General features: G+C 46.4%; 1 protein-coding gene across 2 annotated transcripts in view; it reads left to right on the top strand.

The window, feature by feature from the left end:
* BRMS1L (BRMS1 like transcriptional repressor) overlaps nt 1-15,470 on the top strand; it is a 66,826-nt gene extending 51,356 nt beyond the window's left edge. For both annotated transcript variants that reach the window (XR_012222081.1, XM_073554217.1), the window contains one exon: nt 14,611-15,470. Coding sequence is in view for 1 of the 2 variants with exons in the window: in XM_073554217.1 (XP_073410318.1) it covers nt 14,611-14,644 (34 nt within the window). In the remaining variant the exon portion in view is untranslated. The remainder of the gene's footprint in view (nt 1-14,610) is intronic.
* Nucleotides 15,471-16,105: the final 635 nt, after the last annotated feature.

Genomic DNA, 16,105 nt, shown 5'->3' with positions numbered 1-16,105 from the left:
AAAGAAGTGACATGTGGCGGATTTCAAACCACAGCAAATCTGCACAGAAAAATCTGCAGCGTGTGCATTGCATTTTTCATTTTCCATAGAAAATGAAGGTACTGTACAACGCAGCAGAAACTGCTGCGGATCCGCAGGGACAAATCCGCTGCGGATCCGCAGCAGAATCTGCAATGTGTGCACAGACCCTTAGGGTTAGGGTAAGGCTAGTTTCACACTAGCGTATGCCCGTGGTGCTGAGGGCTGCTGACTTCCTCTGTGCAGCTCTCGTCGGCGCAGCTCCGCCTACCTCGGCATGCGTGCCCTATCTTTTGTATTGGGTATGCAGGCCGTGCCGATGTATGCGGTGCCTCCGCATGTGGTGTTTTGATGGTGCAGCGACCTCACCAAAATGCAACATGTTGCGTTCGACGCGGGTCGCCGCACCGTCAAAATGTCGCATGCGGAGGCATCCGCATACATCGGCACAGCCTGCATACCTAATGCAAAAGATAGGGTACGCATGCTGATGTAGGCGGAGCTTACGGGAGGAGGTGTGGCTGTGGGCGGAGCTGCATAGAGAGTCTGCAGCCCTCCGCACCTCGCCCTTACGCTAGTGTGAAACTAGCCTTAGAATAATTTTTTATTTTCATGGCTCTGCGTTTATAAACTTCTGTGAAGCACTTGGGCATTCAAAATGCTCACCACATATCTAGATAAGCTCCTTAGGGGGTCTAGTTTCCAAAATGGGGTCACTTGTGGGGGGTTTCTACTGTTTAGGCACATCAGTGGCTCTGCAAACGCCACATGACGCCCCCAGAACATTCCATCAAAGTCTGCATTCAAAATGGCGCTCCTTCCCTTCCAGGCTCTCCCATGCGCCCAAACAGTGGTTCCCCCCCACATATGGGGTATCAGCGTACTCGGGACAAATTGCACAACAACTTTTGTGGTCCAATTTCTCCTGGTACCCTAAGGAAAATAAAAAATAGTGGGCTAAGAGATCATTTTTGAGAAAAAGAAAATTATTTTTTATTTTCACTGCTCTGCGTTATAAACTTCTGTGAAGCACTTGGGGGTTCAAAGTGCTCACCACACATCTAGATAAGTTCAGGCACATCAGGGCATCTCCAAACGCGACATGGCGTCCAATCTTAATTCCAGCCAATTCTACATTGAAAAAGTCAAACTGTTCTCCTTCCCTTCTGAGCTCTGTCGTGCGCCCAAAGAGTGGTTTACTCCTACATATGGGGTATAGGCGTACTCAGGACAAATTGCACAACAACTTTGGGGGTCTAATTTCTCCTGTTATCCTTGTAAAAATAAAAATTTGGGGGCGAAAAAATCATTTTTGTGGGGAAAAAAGGATTTTTTATTTTCACGGCTCTACGTTATAAACTTCTGTGAAGCACTTGGAGGTTCAACGTGCTCATCACACATCTAGGTAAGTTCCTTAAGGGGTCTAGTTTCCAAAATGGGGTTACTTGTGGGGTGTTTCCACTGTTTAGGCACATCAGAGGCTCTCTAAACGCAACATGGCGTCAGAGCTCAAATCCAGCCAATTCTGCGTTGAAAAAGTAAAACGGCGCTCCTTCCGTTCCAATCCCTGCCGTGCGCCCAAAAAGTGGTTTACCCCCACATATGTGGTATCGGCGTATTCAGGAGAAATTGCACAACAAATTTTTGGTTCATTTTCTTTTCTAACACTTGTGAAAATAAAAAAAATGTGTTCTTAATTAATTTTTTTGCAAAAAAAAAAAAGTTAAATGTTAATTTTTTCCTTCCACATTGCTTCAGTTCCTGTGAAGAACGAAAAGGGTTAATAAACTTCTTGAATGTAGTTTTGAGCACCTTGAGGGGTCCAGTTTTTACTTTTGGGTATTTTCTGCCATGTACACCCCTCAAAATGACTTTAAATATGATGTGGTCCCTAAAAAAAATGGTTTTGTAAATTTTGTTGTAAAAATGAGAAATCACTGCCCGAATTTTAACCCTTACAACTTCCTAACAAAAAAAAAATTTGTTTCCAAAATTGTGCTGATGTAAAGTAGACATGTGGGAAATGTTACTTATTAAGAAATTTGCGTGACATATCTCTCTGATTTAAGGGCATAAAAATTTAAAGTTTGAAAATTGCAACATTTTAAAAATTTTCGCCATATTTCGTTTTCATAAATAAACACAAGACATATCGAAGAAATTTTACCACTAACATGAAGTACAATATGTGACGAAAAAACAATCTCAGAATCACAGGGATCCGTTAAAGCGTTCCAGAGTTATAGCCTCATAAAGAGACAGTGGTCAGAATTGTAAAAATTGGCCCGGTCATTAAGCTGTGTCTGTGACAGCTCTATCTGTTCATATATGTCATCCCCTGAGGAAGAAGTGGTATACACTTTGAAACGCGTTGGGAAACAAACAGTTAATCTTTCTCATAACCTGGATTCGTGAATTTGTCAAGCAGCGCACTGAAGTCCATGAATTTATTCCATAAAAATCTGAATCATAGTAAGGGAAACATGCTCATATCATGATTGCACCACCATGCTTCACTGTCTTCAGCATGTACTGTGACTTCAGTGCAGAGTTTGGAGGTCGTCTGATGAACTGTCTGCGGGCCTTGGACCCAAAAAACAATTTTACTTTCACTAGTCCACAAAATGTTTCTACATTTCTCTTTAGGCCAGTTGATGTGTTCTTTGGCAAATTGTATCTGCTTCAGTACATGTCTTTAAGGTCGGGATCACACTAACGTAAATGCAACCACAGCTCCGGTCCTGAGTGCCGGCGGCAGCGCCGGGTGTTGATGAGAGAGACTCGTGCGAGTTTCTCTCATCACACACGGTAGTTTGATCCCGGCCTAACAGTGAGACTTTACGGGGACTTCTGGCTAAGAGAATAGCTTCACACAGATGTCTTCTACCTGTCCCAGTACTCACAGGTAACTTGAGACTGTCTTTGATCATCCTGGAGCTGATCATTGGCTGTGCCTTGGCCATTCTGGCTATTCTTCCATCCATTTGAATGGTAGTCTTCTGTTTTCTTCCACGTCTCTCTGGTTTGGTTTTCCATTTTAAAGCATTGGAGATAATTTTAGCTGAACAGCCTACCATTGTCTGCACTTCTTTATAAGTTTTACCCTCTCCAATCAACTTTTTATTCAAAGCACGCTATTCTTCTGAACAATGTCTCAAGCAAACCATGTTTCTCTGGCTTTCGAGGAGAAGTGCATAGGCAACATGTCCTGGCTTCACCCTTAAATAAGGGCCACCACCTGATTCACACCTGTTTCTTCACAGAATAATTGACCTCACTAATTGAACCCCACACTGCTATTATTTTGAATATCCCCCTATCAATTAATTATTCTAATACACAGATTCAAAAGATTGAAGATCATGAATGCGGAGTCTGGTGGTTTTCCTAGAATCTACGGCACCAACTGGTAAATTGTTTGACGTGTGGTAATATAATTTTGTACCAAAAACAATGATTAATCTGGTTAGTCATATTGGACTGCTAGTATTATTTTGAACAATACTATATAAAGGGATAAGTTGGTTAAGGTTTGGCTCACTTCTAGGTTCTGCATTTGTCGAATAATAAATTGGCATTGATACTGGACCGTTCGCACAGCCATAAGTCTGTTATATCTTTTCCCACATTTTATTTCTGATGCAGATGTGAGCTTAGCCTACATAGCACACATAGGTTGCTTCAAGATTAAAGGGTTATATCTAGTGATCAGCGAACATGCTGGGATGAGGTGTTATCGGAGCATGGTCGGGTGCTAACTTAGTATCTTCAGCGTTCTAGAATATGTTCGAGTCGCTGCGTCTAGATATCTCGCGGGTGTTCGACAGCCGAAACACATGCAGGTATTGCTTAACAAACAGGCAATCCCTGCATGTGTTGCAGCTGTCACACAGCCGTGGGAACTCAAACATATAATTTGAGCACGTGGAGACACTCGGTTAGCACTCGAGCATGCTCAGATAACACCTTATTCCAGCACGTTCACTCATCACTAGTAATTTTCAATAAATTGAGTTACCCCCTAATCATTGGATAGATGTACAAGCAGCCAGGCCTCCTGTAAATTAACAGCAATTTTGAGAATCTGCAGAGCACCATCATGAATGGAGCAGAGGTGCACATACTCCATTCATTATCTATGGGACTTCCAAAAATTAGTGAGTGTTATTCTACCCCTCCTACGCAGTTCCCATAGGTAATGAATACAGAGGTTGCACGTGCACATATGTTGATTCCTGTTTTTGGCACCAGTGGAGGACCCAACACTTAGATCCCCCCCCCCCCCCCCCCAAGTGCACAGGAACTACTTACTATCTTGGGAATAAATAGTTTTTTGGAATCCTTGCTGCAATTATACTATGCTATGGTTTCATCTGATGTCGACATTGTTATTGTATCCTGAATAGTGTTGAGCGATACCGTTCGATACCCAAAAATATCGTATCGGATGGTATCGCCCGATACGAAAAAAATATCGGGTATCGCCGATTCCGATACCGGAAGTCCCATTCAAGTCAATGGGACTTCCGGTATCGGAATTAAAAAAAGGCCTTTATTTCCTTGTTGGCTAATTCTACATAATTGAAAACAAATAAGAATCATGTAGAATGTATTGTGGGAGGTGAAGGAGACATTAAAAGCATAGTGGTTTATTCAAATCACATGGCATAGCATTAATTCCAATTTGTTTTTTCAAGACGTTCGGAGTTAAAAAGATATTGACTATGTTAACTTTTTTATATTTAGTCAGATATGTATGTTTCGCAACTTCCATGCTCTTCACCTTCTTTTGTATTTCTCCCACACTTTCTCCTTCATGATCCGCAGCAGTAGCATTTTTTTCATCAACTTTTTCTTCACCTTATTCATCTTCTTCTTCTTCACCTTCTTCCCATTAATTTTTTTTTTCCATTCTTCTTATTCAGCTATTATTAATTTTCATATGCTATTTCTTCATCTTCTTCCTATTCTTCTTTTTCTTCATTTTCTTATGGTGACAGGCATTCCTGTAGTACTTATCTATAAAAGTTATAAGATTACACCTTACGTTCTGCCTGTCACAAAAGATTTACAACAGGATTTGTCCGCGTTCAGTTTGGCCTGCAGCAGCAGGCATTTTCCAGGGGCACCACGAGGAGGAACGGACTCACCCCCATTTACTGCTTAGTCTTCTTCTGCTTATAATTTTGATTTCTTCTATGCTGATTTTTTGTCTTATGCTTAATGTTCTTCTGCTTTCTGTTCTTCTGCTTTTGCTTCTTCTGCTTCTTGTTCTTCTGTCTTTTGTTCTGTATCTTGGTGGTTGTCTACATGTTCTTTGTCCTCTTGGTCTTATTATTTATGGTCATATTTCTGGTCTTCTTTGGTGTGGTCTTCAGGGTCGTCATCATCAGGGTCATCGTCATGGAGATCAATAAGGATTACCAAAGACAATTTCAAAAAGCTTGATCTTGGAAATGTAGCAGAAGGTACAAGAAGGCTGAGAAACTGGCGAGAACCAGCAGACAGTGCTGGCACCCGGATGGGTAGCAGAAGGAACAAGAGCCAATGGCACTACCGAGGACCAACTGACGGTGCTGGACCACGGTTACTAAGCAGAAGGTACCTGTGCTAAAAAGCACTACCAAGGACCAGCTGATGGTGCTGGACCTCAGATACCGAGATGGAGGCACCTAGGCCAAAGGCTGTGGCGAGAACCAGCAGACAGTGCTGGCACCCGGATGGGTAGCAGAAGGAACAAGAGCCAATGGCACTACCGAGGACCAACTGACGGTGCTGGACCACGGTTACTAAGCAGAAGGTACCTGTGCTAAAAAGCACTACCGAGGACCAGCTGACGGTGCTGGACTTCGGATACCGAGATGGAGGCACCTAGGCCAAAGGCTCTGGTGAGAACCAGCAGACAGTGCTGGAACCCGGGTGGATAGCAGAAGGTACCCATTGAAAGCAAAGTAGCCAGGCCGCAAGCCGGCCGCAGTTACCGAAATCCACAGTCCTACAGGGGGTCCATGTCCCATTGGCACTACGGATCCAGCCTTCAGTGCCAGTTCCCGCAGCCCACATAGGAGTCACCTAAACTGCAGGCACCGTAGAGTCGGCTAACCCGGCCGCAAGACGACAGGACAACGGATTGGTGGCATAGTGACCTTGACACTACCCGGAAACAGCAGGCGTGCTGGAACCAGGCTGGGCAACGGAGTCCCCGTGCCAAAGACACTGCCGAGAACCAGGTGACGGTGCTGGAACCCAGATGGGTAGCAAAAGCTACAAGAGCCAAAGGCACTACCGAGGAACAGCTGACGGTGCTGGACCACGGTTACTAGGCAGGAGGTACCTGTGCTAGAAAGCACTACCAAGGACCAGCTGACGGTGCTGGACCTCGGATACCGAGATGGAGGCACCTAGGCCAAAGGCTCTGGCGAAAACCAGCAGACAGTGCTGGAACCCGGGTGGGTAGCAGAAGGTACCCATTGAAAGCAAAGTAGCCAGGCCGCAAGCCGGCCGCAGTTACTGAAACCCACAGTCCTACAGGGGGTCCATGTCCCATTGGCACTACGGATCCAGCCTTCAGTGCCAGTTCCCGCAGCCCACATAGGAGTCACCTAAACTGCAGGCACCGTAGAGTCGGCTAACCCGGCCGCAAGACGACAGGACAACGGATTGGTGGCATAGTGACCTTGACACTACCCGGAAACAGCAGGCGTGCTGGAACCAGGCTGGGCAACAGGGAGTCCCCGTGCCAAAGACACTGCCGAGCACCAACTGGCATTGTTGGAGCCCAGGGACAATCATGGTGTAGGCCGAGGCCTACTTGGTGGTAGTTTTAGATTGTTTGTAGGCTACAACAGACTGTCAACGTGCTCCAATTAGGCATCTGTCTCCACTCTGTTTCCAGGATTTCACGTGACCACCAACACCGCCAGTTTATCCGTACAGCAGCCGTCTGCCCAATCCACACGTGTTGCTGTGTTACTGGGATTCTGTAATGTCAGCAGATCCCCTGATGTGTGTCTGCCACTGTCTCCTGCTCTGTCCACATTCCCACCGCTTGCAGTGGGAAGGTGGACAGCGCAGGAGAAAGTGGCGGACACATATTGGGGGATCTGCTGACGTTACAGAACCCCAGTAACACAGGAACACGTGTGGAATGCGTGGACGGCAACTGTGAGCAGGAACTGGTGGTGTTGGAGGTCAGGGGAAATACTAGAGACAGAGTGGAGACAGAGGCCAAATCAGAGAATGTTTAAATCTGAAGTAGTTACAATTTGGAGGCAGCAGCAGTTTGCCCTCCACACAGCAGGGCATCAGCTGACGTTACCGAACCCCACTTACACATGAGCGAGTGTTTTGTCTGTGCGGACAGCACTTCCGAGCACCAACTGGCGTTGTCGGAGCCCAGGGAAAATGAGGTAGTAGGCCGAGGCCTACTTGGAGCCAGGTGTAAATCTGAGGTTGTTTAACTGTGGAGGGAGCAGGACCCTTTGCCATACACACAGCAGGGGATCAGCTGACGTTACCGAACCCCACTTACACATGAGCGAATGTTTTGTCTGCGGACAGCACTTCTGAGCACCAACTGACGGTGTCGGAGCCCAGGGAAAATCAGGTAGTAGGCCGAGGCCTACTTGGTGGCAGTTTGCGATTGTTTCTAGACTACTACTAACTGTCAACGTAATCCAATTAGGCCTCTGTCTTCACTCTGTTTCGAGTATTTCCGCTGGCTTCCAACCACGCCAGTTGCTGCTCTGAAATGCCGTCTGCACAACCCACACTTGTTCCTGTGTTACTGGGGTTCTGTAACAGCAGCTTCTCCCTAGAGGTGAGTCAGGCAATGTCTCCTGCTCTGTCCACATATCCACTACAAGTAGTGGGAATGTAGACAAAGCAGGAGACATTGCCGTGCTCAACTCTGGAGATGAGCAGATGTTACAGGACCCAGGTACCACAGGAACAAGTGTGGATTGTGCAGACGGCACTTGAGAGCAGAAACAGGCGGTGTTGTAGGCCGGAGGAAATACTCAAAACAGTGGAGACAGAGGGCAAATCAGAGAACATATTAAATCAGAAGTAGTCAGAAGTTGTAGGCAGCAGGAGAGTTTGCCATACACACAGCAGGGGATCAGCTGACGTTACCGAACCCCACTTACACATGAGCGAGTGTTTTGTCTGTGCGGACAGCACTTCTGAGCAACAACGGGCGTTGCTGTAACCCAGGAAATAAAGTTCAGGTCATAGAAACATGAACACAACAGGAGACCTGGATCCTGTTGCCAGTCAATTATTTATTCTGGAAGAGGACTGGCAAATTCAGGTGAGATCCAGGCCTTGTTCATTTTCACAAAAGTAAGCCGGTCAACATTATCGGCGGATAGTCGCGTGCGACGGTCTGTTACCACACCACCTGCAGCACTAAAGACACGTTCCGATAATACACTGGCAGCAGGGCAAGCCAGCACCTCCAATGCATACTGGCTAAGCTCTGGCCATGTATCCAGCTTAGAGACCCAATACTTGAACGGGGAAGAGCCGTCTGGGAGAACACTAACAGGGCACGACAAGTAGTCTGTCACCATCTGACGGAAACTTTGCCTCCTGCTGACTGGAGCCGTCTGTGATGGTGTAGCCGTTTGTGGCGGTCCCACAAAACTTTTCCACATTTGGGCCATACTGGCCTTGCCTTGTCCTGCGGCACTGCCTCTGCTACCTCTTTGTGCAGAGCTTCCTCCACTGCCTCTACCCACATGGCTGCTTTGAAAAGCACTACCAGCAACACTTGTGGGGGGAATGGAGAACATGATGGCCTGCACAAGTGTTTCTTGGTACTCCCGCATTTTTCGCTCCGGGTTCAACTGTGGTATGAGGCTTTGTAAGTTGTCCCGGTAGCGAGGATCTAGGAGGGTGTACACCCAATAATCAGCCGTGTGGAGAATGTTGGCGATGCGGCGGTCATTTAACAAGCACTGCAGCATGAAATCAACCATGTGCTGCAGACTGCCAACTGGACCAGAAACGCTGTCCCCAGCTTGAGGCAGCATCTCTGCCTGCTCAGCATCACCCCACCCCCGCTGTACACACTGACTACTAGAGCCTTGTGTACCTCCCTCCTCTGGAGAGATGTGTTCCTCCTCCTCCATTGACTCCTCCTCACTAAGTGTCCCCTGCCTGGGCCTTTGTGTGGAAGCACGTTGCGCAGACTTGCCAGAAGCAGATGGCATTTCTGACTGCTCATCCTCGACCTCTTCAAAAACCTCCTCACTTAGTGCTTGTAAGGTTTTTTGAAGCAGACAGATGAGGGAGACAGTCATGCTGATTAGTGCATCATCTGCACTGGCCATCCGCGTGGAGTCATCGAAGGCACGCAAAACTTGGCAGATGTCACTCATAGTGGCCCACTCAGTGGTGGTGAAGTGTGTCCGGCGCACAGTGCGACTTGTTTGCGCCTGATGCAGCTGGTACTCCATTACTGCTGCCTGCTGCTCACACAACCGCTCCAACATATGTAACGTTGAATTCCACCTGGTGGGGAGGTCACATATGATGCGATGTTCTGGCAGGCGGAATCGGCGTTGCAGAGATGCAATGCGCGATCTTGCCATGCTGGAATGCCGCAAGTGAGCACACTCTAGGCGAACCTTGTGCAGCAGTGCATCAAGATCCGGATAGTCCCTCAGAAAGCTCTGCACGACCAAATTGAGCACGTGTGCCAGACATGGTATGTGAGTGAGGTTGCCTAGGCCCAGAGCTGCCACTAGATTTCGGCCATTGTCACTCACTACCAAACCTGGCTGGAGATTTGCTGGCACAAACCACACATCGCTCTCCTGCTTGATGGCATTCCAGAGCTCCTGTGCTGTGTGGCTCCGATTCCCCAAAGAAATTAATTTAAGGACGGCCTGTTGACGTTTGGCCACACCTGTGCTCATATCTGGCCTAACAGGCTCACGCAGTGCTGATTCCGAGGAACTAGAGTAGGAGGAGGACTCAATATGTACAGACTGCATTCCTGCAATCCTTGGAGTTGGCAGAATACGTACAGAGCCACTCTCCAGATCTGTACCCGGCTCCACAACATTGACCCAATGGGCAGTGAGGGAAAGGTATCGTCCCTGTCCATGGCTACTGGTCCACGCATCGGTGGTCAGGTGGACCTTGCTATTGACGGCATTTAGTAGTGCATTTTTAATTTTTCCCTCCACATGCTTTTGCAGGGCAGGGACAGCTTGCCTGCTGAAATAAAAGCGGCTGGGCACATTGTATTGTGGAACTGCCAATGACATAAAGTTCCGGAATGTGTCAGTCTCCACCAGCCTGAATGACAGCATCTCAAGGGCCAGTAGTTTGGCAATGCCGGCATTCAGAGCCAGTGCTCGGGGATGGTTTGCCGAGTATGGCCGCTTTTTCTCCCATGCCTGTGCTAACGATTGCTGGTGAGTGGCCTGGGAGGGTGCTGATGACTGCGAACGTGGTTCAGTGGGTGGAATTTCATTGGGTCTCTGGACAACAGTGGCAGTGGTTCTTCCATGGCGTTCCAGTGAGGAAGCCGAACCAGCTGTGTGTGAGCTGGAGGAAGAGGCCCCAACACGAGCTGAAGAGGTGGTAGGTGCTGCTGAAGGTTGGCCTACATCTTCAGTGTGTCTGTGTAACTCCACCTCGTGCTTGGTACGCACATGTTTCCACATATTTGTGGTATTGAGGTTGGTCACATTTTTGCCTCGTTTCACTTTCTGATGACACAGCTTGCATTTGACAAAGCAAATGTCATCTGCAACTGTGTCAAAAAAAGACCACGCACTGCAAGTCCTGGGAGTGCCCGTTTTGTTTTGGAAGAGGATTGCTCCTCACGGGTGCCAAAGTGGAGGCTACAGGCAACCAAGTCTGCCCCCGCCCTCTCCCTCCTCTTTTGGCCGTTCGGGGAATCTCTTCCTCAGAGCTGCTCCCACCACCTTCCTGTGGCTGACGCCATGATGGGTCAAGGACCTCATCATCTCCACTCCCCTCTTCAAGCACCGGCTGGTCCTGGGATGTCTCGCCAGCACCGTACGCACCAGAAATTGGCAACTGAGTCTTATCATCATCTGATGCATACTGAGGTGTGCTGACCATAGGCACTGGCCCACCCGCCTCTTCAGATTCAGAGGGACAAAGCAGTTGCGCATCACTGCATACTCCCTCTTCACGCTCTAGAATGCTGCTTGGCTGGCCACCTCTTTCCAAGCCAACAGATTCTGAGAACAGAAGTAAAGATTGAGATGGCTCCTGTCCAGGACTCTCAGACTGCCTGGGCAATTTGGCAGGTGGTGAAGAGACAGATGGTTGCTCTTCAGTGCTCTGGCCTTGGGAGGATGCGGAAGTCATTGAAGTGGAAGCGTTAGCTGCCATCCATCCGACAACGGCTTCAATTTGTTCGTCACGCAGCAGTGGGGTACGGCGAGGTCCTACAAAGCTGCGCATGAAGGACTGTTGCCTGGTAAAAGTGGGGGATGCCGGGTCACTGGTGGCCGCAGCAGATACCGAATCCCCACTTCCTCTCCCTGCTGAATCCCCCCGTCCTCTCCCTGCTGAAACTCCACGGCCACGACCACGTGCCTTACTCCCTGCCTTCTTCATCTTGGTAGACTGATAAAGATAGGCAGAAAAGTAAAAAAGGGGTGGCTTAGTGTTCTTATTCCTGAACACCTGCTAACCAGTATAAGAAACACTAATTTGGCTAAGAGTGTGTGTACTACACTTTAATATGATCTAATGTGGCCTAGACAACTGTAAAGTGGAGTGTTTGGTGAACTTTATTTCCTTTTTTTTTTTTGGGTGGGGGGAAAGGAAAGGATGTGACCAAAGTTTGAAAGCTATAATATCACAAACTTTTTGGAGCGATTACAATGCAGGAAGCTAACCTACAATGCAATTGATGAGGCTCCAAAAAATAGGGTGATACTAGCCTGGCTGGCCCTGAAGGGCACAAGCCAGCAAAAAGGCTCCTCTATCTAATCCTATATAGTGTTTGCAACCAACCAATGACAATGGATGCGGTTGGAAGCACACTAATATAGGAGCAAAAATCTGGCTAAATTAGCTGCAAAAAAAGGGCTATGTATGAGGCAGTGACGCACGCTGAGCGGACTACAGCTAGCGGTGGCTGTAGAACACACTGCAACGTGAGCTGCACTCACACACAGAGAGACCACTCAGACAGCCAAAAACAGTGCAGAGAAATGGGCTATAGCACTGAAAGGCTGCTGAAAGGCTCCGCTGTCCACTCCTTTAGTGTTTGCAACCAACGTATATGGATACGTATGGAAGCACACTATACAGGAGAAAAAAAAAGCAGCAATAAAAGAAAAATGTGTATGAGGCAGAGACACACGCTGGCCGGCCTACAAGCAGACGTGCCTGCAGGACACACTACACAGCGTGGGTCTGCACTCACACAGCCCTTGCAGACAGCTGAGAAAACAGCGCTGCTAGGGAAAAGCAAGCTACAGTGGTGGTTTATGTAGCCTGGATAAAGCACAATATTGTTTTTAGAATCGCTATTTCTAACTGTCCCTCACAGTCTTCAACAGCAGCCTGTCCCTAACTGAATTCACAGCAGAGTGACCAGAAATGGCGGCTGCAGCGCTTTTTATAGTGCATCATGACATCATTTCAGCAGCCAATCACAGCCATGCCAGTAGTTAACATGCCTACATGCCTAACAGGATATGCCCACACTTCTGAGGATCCCCATTGGCTGAATCAAATCGAGCGGGCTCCTAGCATTATGGGAACTTCCGATTCCGGTATTCGATATGAAAAAAGTATCGGAACTAAGTATCGGAATTCCGATACAGCTAATATCGGCCGATACCCGATACTTGCGGTATCAGAATGCTCAACACTAATCCTGAATCATTAACATTTAACATGTATTTCTTCCAGAGATATAAACAGGCAATATTTTATGGTTTTGTCTAACTTTGCACATTGCTTGGGCTTTACTAAAGTGCTGTCGTTTAGTTAATCTGCAGTTTATACCAATAGACCCAACACTGCTAAAGAGGATCTTTTTTTTTTTTTTTTTTAATTTTTTATTAAATGGGCTCACAATTTAGTGCAGATTTGAGAATATAGCCAGACAGGTTTCTTATTCAGCTTAATGGCAGCTGCCTGAGTCTGTCTTTGGTAAACTCCCCCTAGTGGTGGCTGCAGGCTGTCAGGATTTTATCAGTATAGGTATGTGATAGAAAACAGCGCTGACCCCTTATAAAGATATTTTCATGTATTAATTGTGAAAAAGTGATGGATCTGTTTATAATAATTGCTGTTGTATAATATCCAGGGTATACAGCTATAAGCCCGTGTAGGCACTCCCTTGCTTTCTAGTACATAAGCCACTCTTAAACTGAATCCTTAAACTTCATATGTGATTTACCATAAATGCGATGGCTTCTTACCCTAGTTGTAGCGGCCAGCAATATGCTTCTGACTTTGGGATCACGTTGTATTAATGCTGTGATGTCCGACCAGTGCACAATAGCCGCCATTCACTGAGGATTCACATCTGTTGGGCTTAGGAGCCACTGGTGTTCGGGGACAGTTTCATTACAACTTGTTTGGCTTCTATATTCTTTGTATCACATGGCAGATTGGTAAATAGGTTGTCCATTACTTTGACAACTTCTTCTCAATTACGGTATTCCCCAATTACGGTATTGCACAATAAAACGCCTTATACTCCCCTCCCCATTTGTTGCTGCTGATTGGGCTTACATGATAAAGCAACGTCCTCGGAAGACCTGACAGTACCGGAGGGCAATCTAAGGTGTCTGCTATACTGGGGAATATTGTAATTGAGAAAGGATAGTCTGAGTAGTGGACAACCTCATTAAAAGGGTTGTAGAGGCTTGAAGTTAAAATCTGCCGTCCAGCCTATTGAATACTCGCCCTCCGCTTAGCACTATTGATTCCTCACACCGGCGCCATTTGCATAGTTCCGGCCACATCCTGACTAAACGTCCACTCATTTTTGTTGAGTGAGGCCGTGCACGGCTGGTTGGCATGTGACACATGTATCCAAGCCACAAACTTGTTGGTTATATGATTGCCTGCTCCTGTTGTCTGCACCAGAGAATCCTTACAGCGTGTGGTGTGTATACTTTGAGGATGCAAAAGTCTACAGTCTCATAGAGTTATCTTCAAATCTGGACAACCCCTTTTAAGTGTCTAATTGTGAGCTCATCTGAAAAAAAGTGGTAACGCTTAGCTCGCTTCCCTTAGTAACCAGGCAAATCTGACTCCTGTCACTTTCTGGTAATAACATATGGAATATACATATACATATCTCAGTGACTGTGAAGTTTTTATTTTTTTTGTACCTTATGTTATCAGTAAATTTAGGTTGACGTGTTTTGTGCATATTTATGGAAATATCGGAAATTTGACAAGTTTCTAAAATTTAGAAATGTTCAGACCTTAAATGTTTATACACTTAAACCAGTTAGTTATACTTAACATCAACAGTATTTTTCCAACTTCCCAACAAAAGATTTACAAATTTTGCTGCAATTTTTCCTTTTCTGTAACTTTTGTTAAGTGTTGTTTTTTTTTCTTTTTTAGAGCTACTCAGTTTGAAGTGACTTTGATTGGCTGATATATTGGACAACTCCCCAAAACTAATAGCTTTAAAAACTGCAAAGCATTTCTTTTTTCTTATTCAAAATTTTTATTGTTTTATAATACACAACAAAAACAAACATATCAACAGGTTCAAACGAACACACCGTATGGAATAGTAACTACTGAAGAAGAGAATTGTGTAGTAACATAACAACACAAAAACAAACAACTCTATACGGAAACAACAGTAGTTTGCAAAAGACAATTGGCAATTGGCAACCTGTTAAACTAAATAACAAGAAGGAGAAGAAGAAAAGGAATGTTGATAGGGACCATGAGGACAAATCACTAAGGCAGACGGAGATTGAGCTATGATTCCGGCATATTAAATATCGTAAAAGGATAAGATGGCAATTATATTAGCATATTTTGGTTCATCGATGAGGATGAGAGGGATTCCCAATAAAACCATTTTGCAGCCACTTTTGTGTATGGGCTATCAGGGATTCTTTCCGGTGAACTCTAGCCACCTCCCCAAACCATTCCTCTAGTGAAGGCGGGTTTAAGGACTTCCTGTGTCGTGGAATTACCACCTTAGCAGCCTGAAGAACATGCCACAATAACGATTTCTTAAAGGCATTCTTAGGCATGGGAAACATAAATAGTAGAATTGCTTCTGGGCTTTTAGGGATTGAAACCCCTGTCATTTCTTTAATCACTTTAAGAACACCCTCCGAGAAGGCCGCACACGCCCACTATATATGCAACATTGAACCCACATGGGCCCCACATCACCAGCACAAGATGGATACTCCTGGGAACCATTTAAGCAAGACCAAAGGAGCATGATACCATCTAGGTACTATTTTAGGCCTTTTTCACATGTCCATGTCTCCGGTACATGGGGTGACAGTTTTCACACGTACTGGAAACACATTCTCATGTAGACCCATTCAAATGAATTGATCTGTGCACGTCAGTCTTTCTGCGGACCGTGTGTCCATAGGCAAAACACAATGACGTCCGTTTTTTTGCCGCCACCACGGACGTCAAAATGTCCCGCACACGGAGAGCACACATTGATGTCCTCCGTGTGCACAGACAGCCTCCGGGGAAGAAGCGCTACTGTAAGTACTGTTCCCCGACAGCAGGTGCTGAACGCGGCTCTCATTCTCCCCTGGTCTGCCAGCAATTTGCGCGAGCAGAGGAGAATGAATGAATGAAATACCCGACGTGGGTTCCCTCTGTTTTTGAACCAACCCGGCAAAACACAGGTGTGGGCTGCTATTCTCAGGCTGGCAAGGGGCCATGGATATGGGTCCTCCAGCCTAAAAACAGCAGCCCGCAGCTGTCCAGAAAAGACGCATCTATTAGATACGCCAATTCTGGAGCTTTGGCTTTTCCCACTTGCTCTGTAGCAGTGGCAAGTGGGGTTAATGTTTGTGGGGTTAGTCACCTTTCTATTGTAAGGTGACATCAAGCCCACGGCTTAGTA

The sequence above is a fragment of the Dendrobates tinctorius genome, unplaced genomic scaffold (genome assembly GCF_039654945.1).
Source record: "Dendrobates tinctorius isolate UK_male_01 unplaced genomic scaffold, ASM3965494v1 ptg000208l, whole genome shotgun sequence".
Classification (NCBI taxonomy): Eukaryota; Metazoa; Chordata; class Amphibia; order Anura; family Dendrobatidae; genus Dendrobates; species Dendrobates tinctorius.
This window is presented reverse-complemented; position numbering and strand designations above follow the sequence as displayed.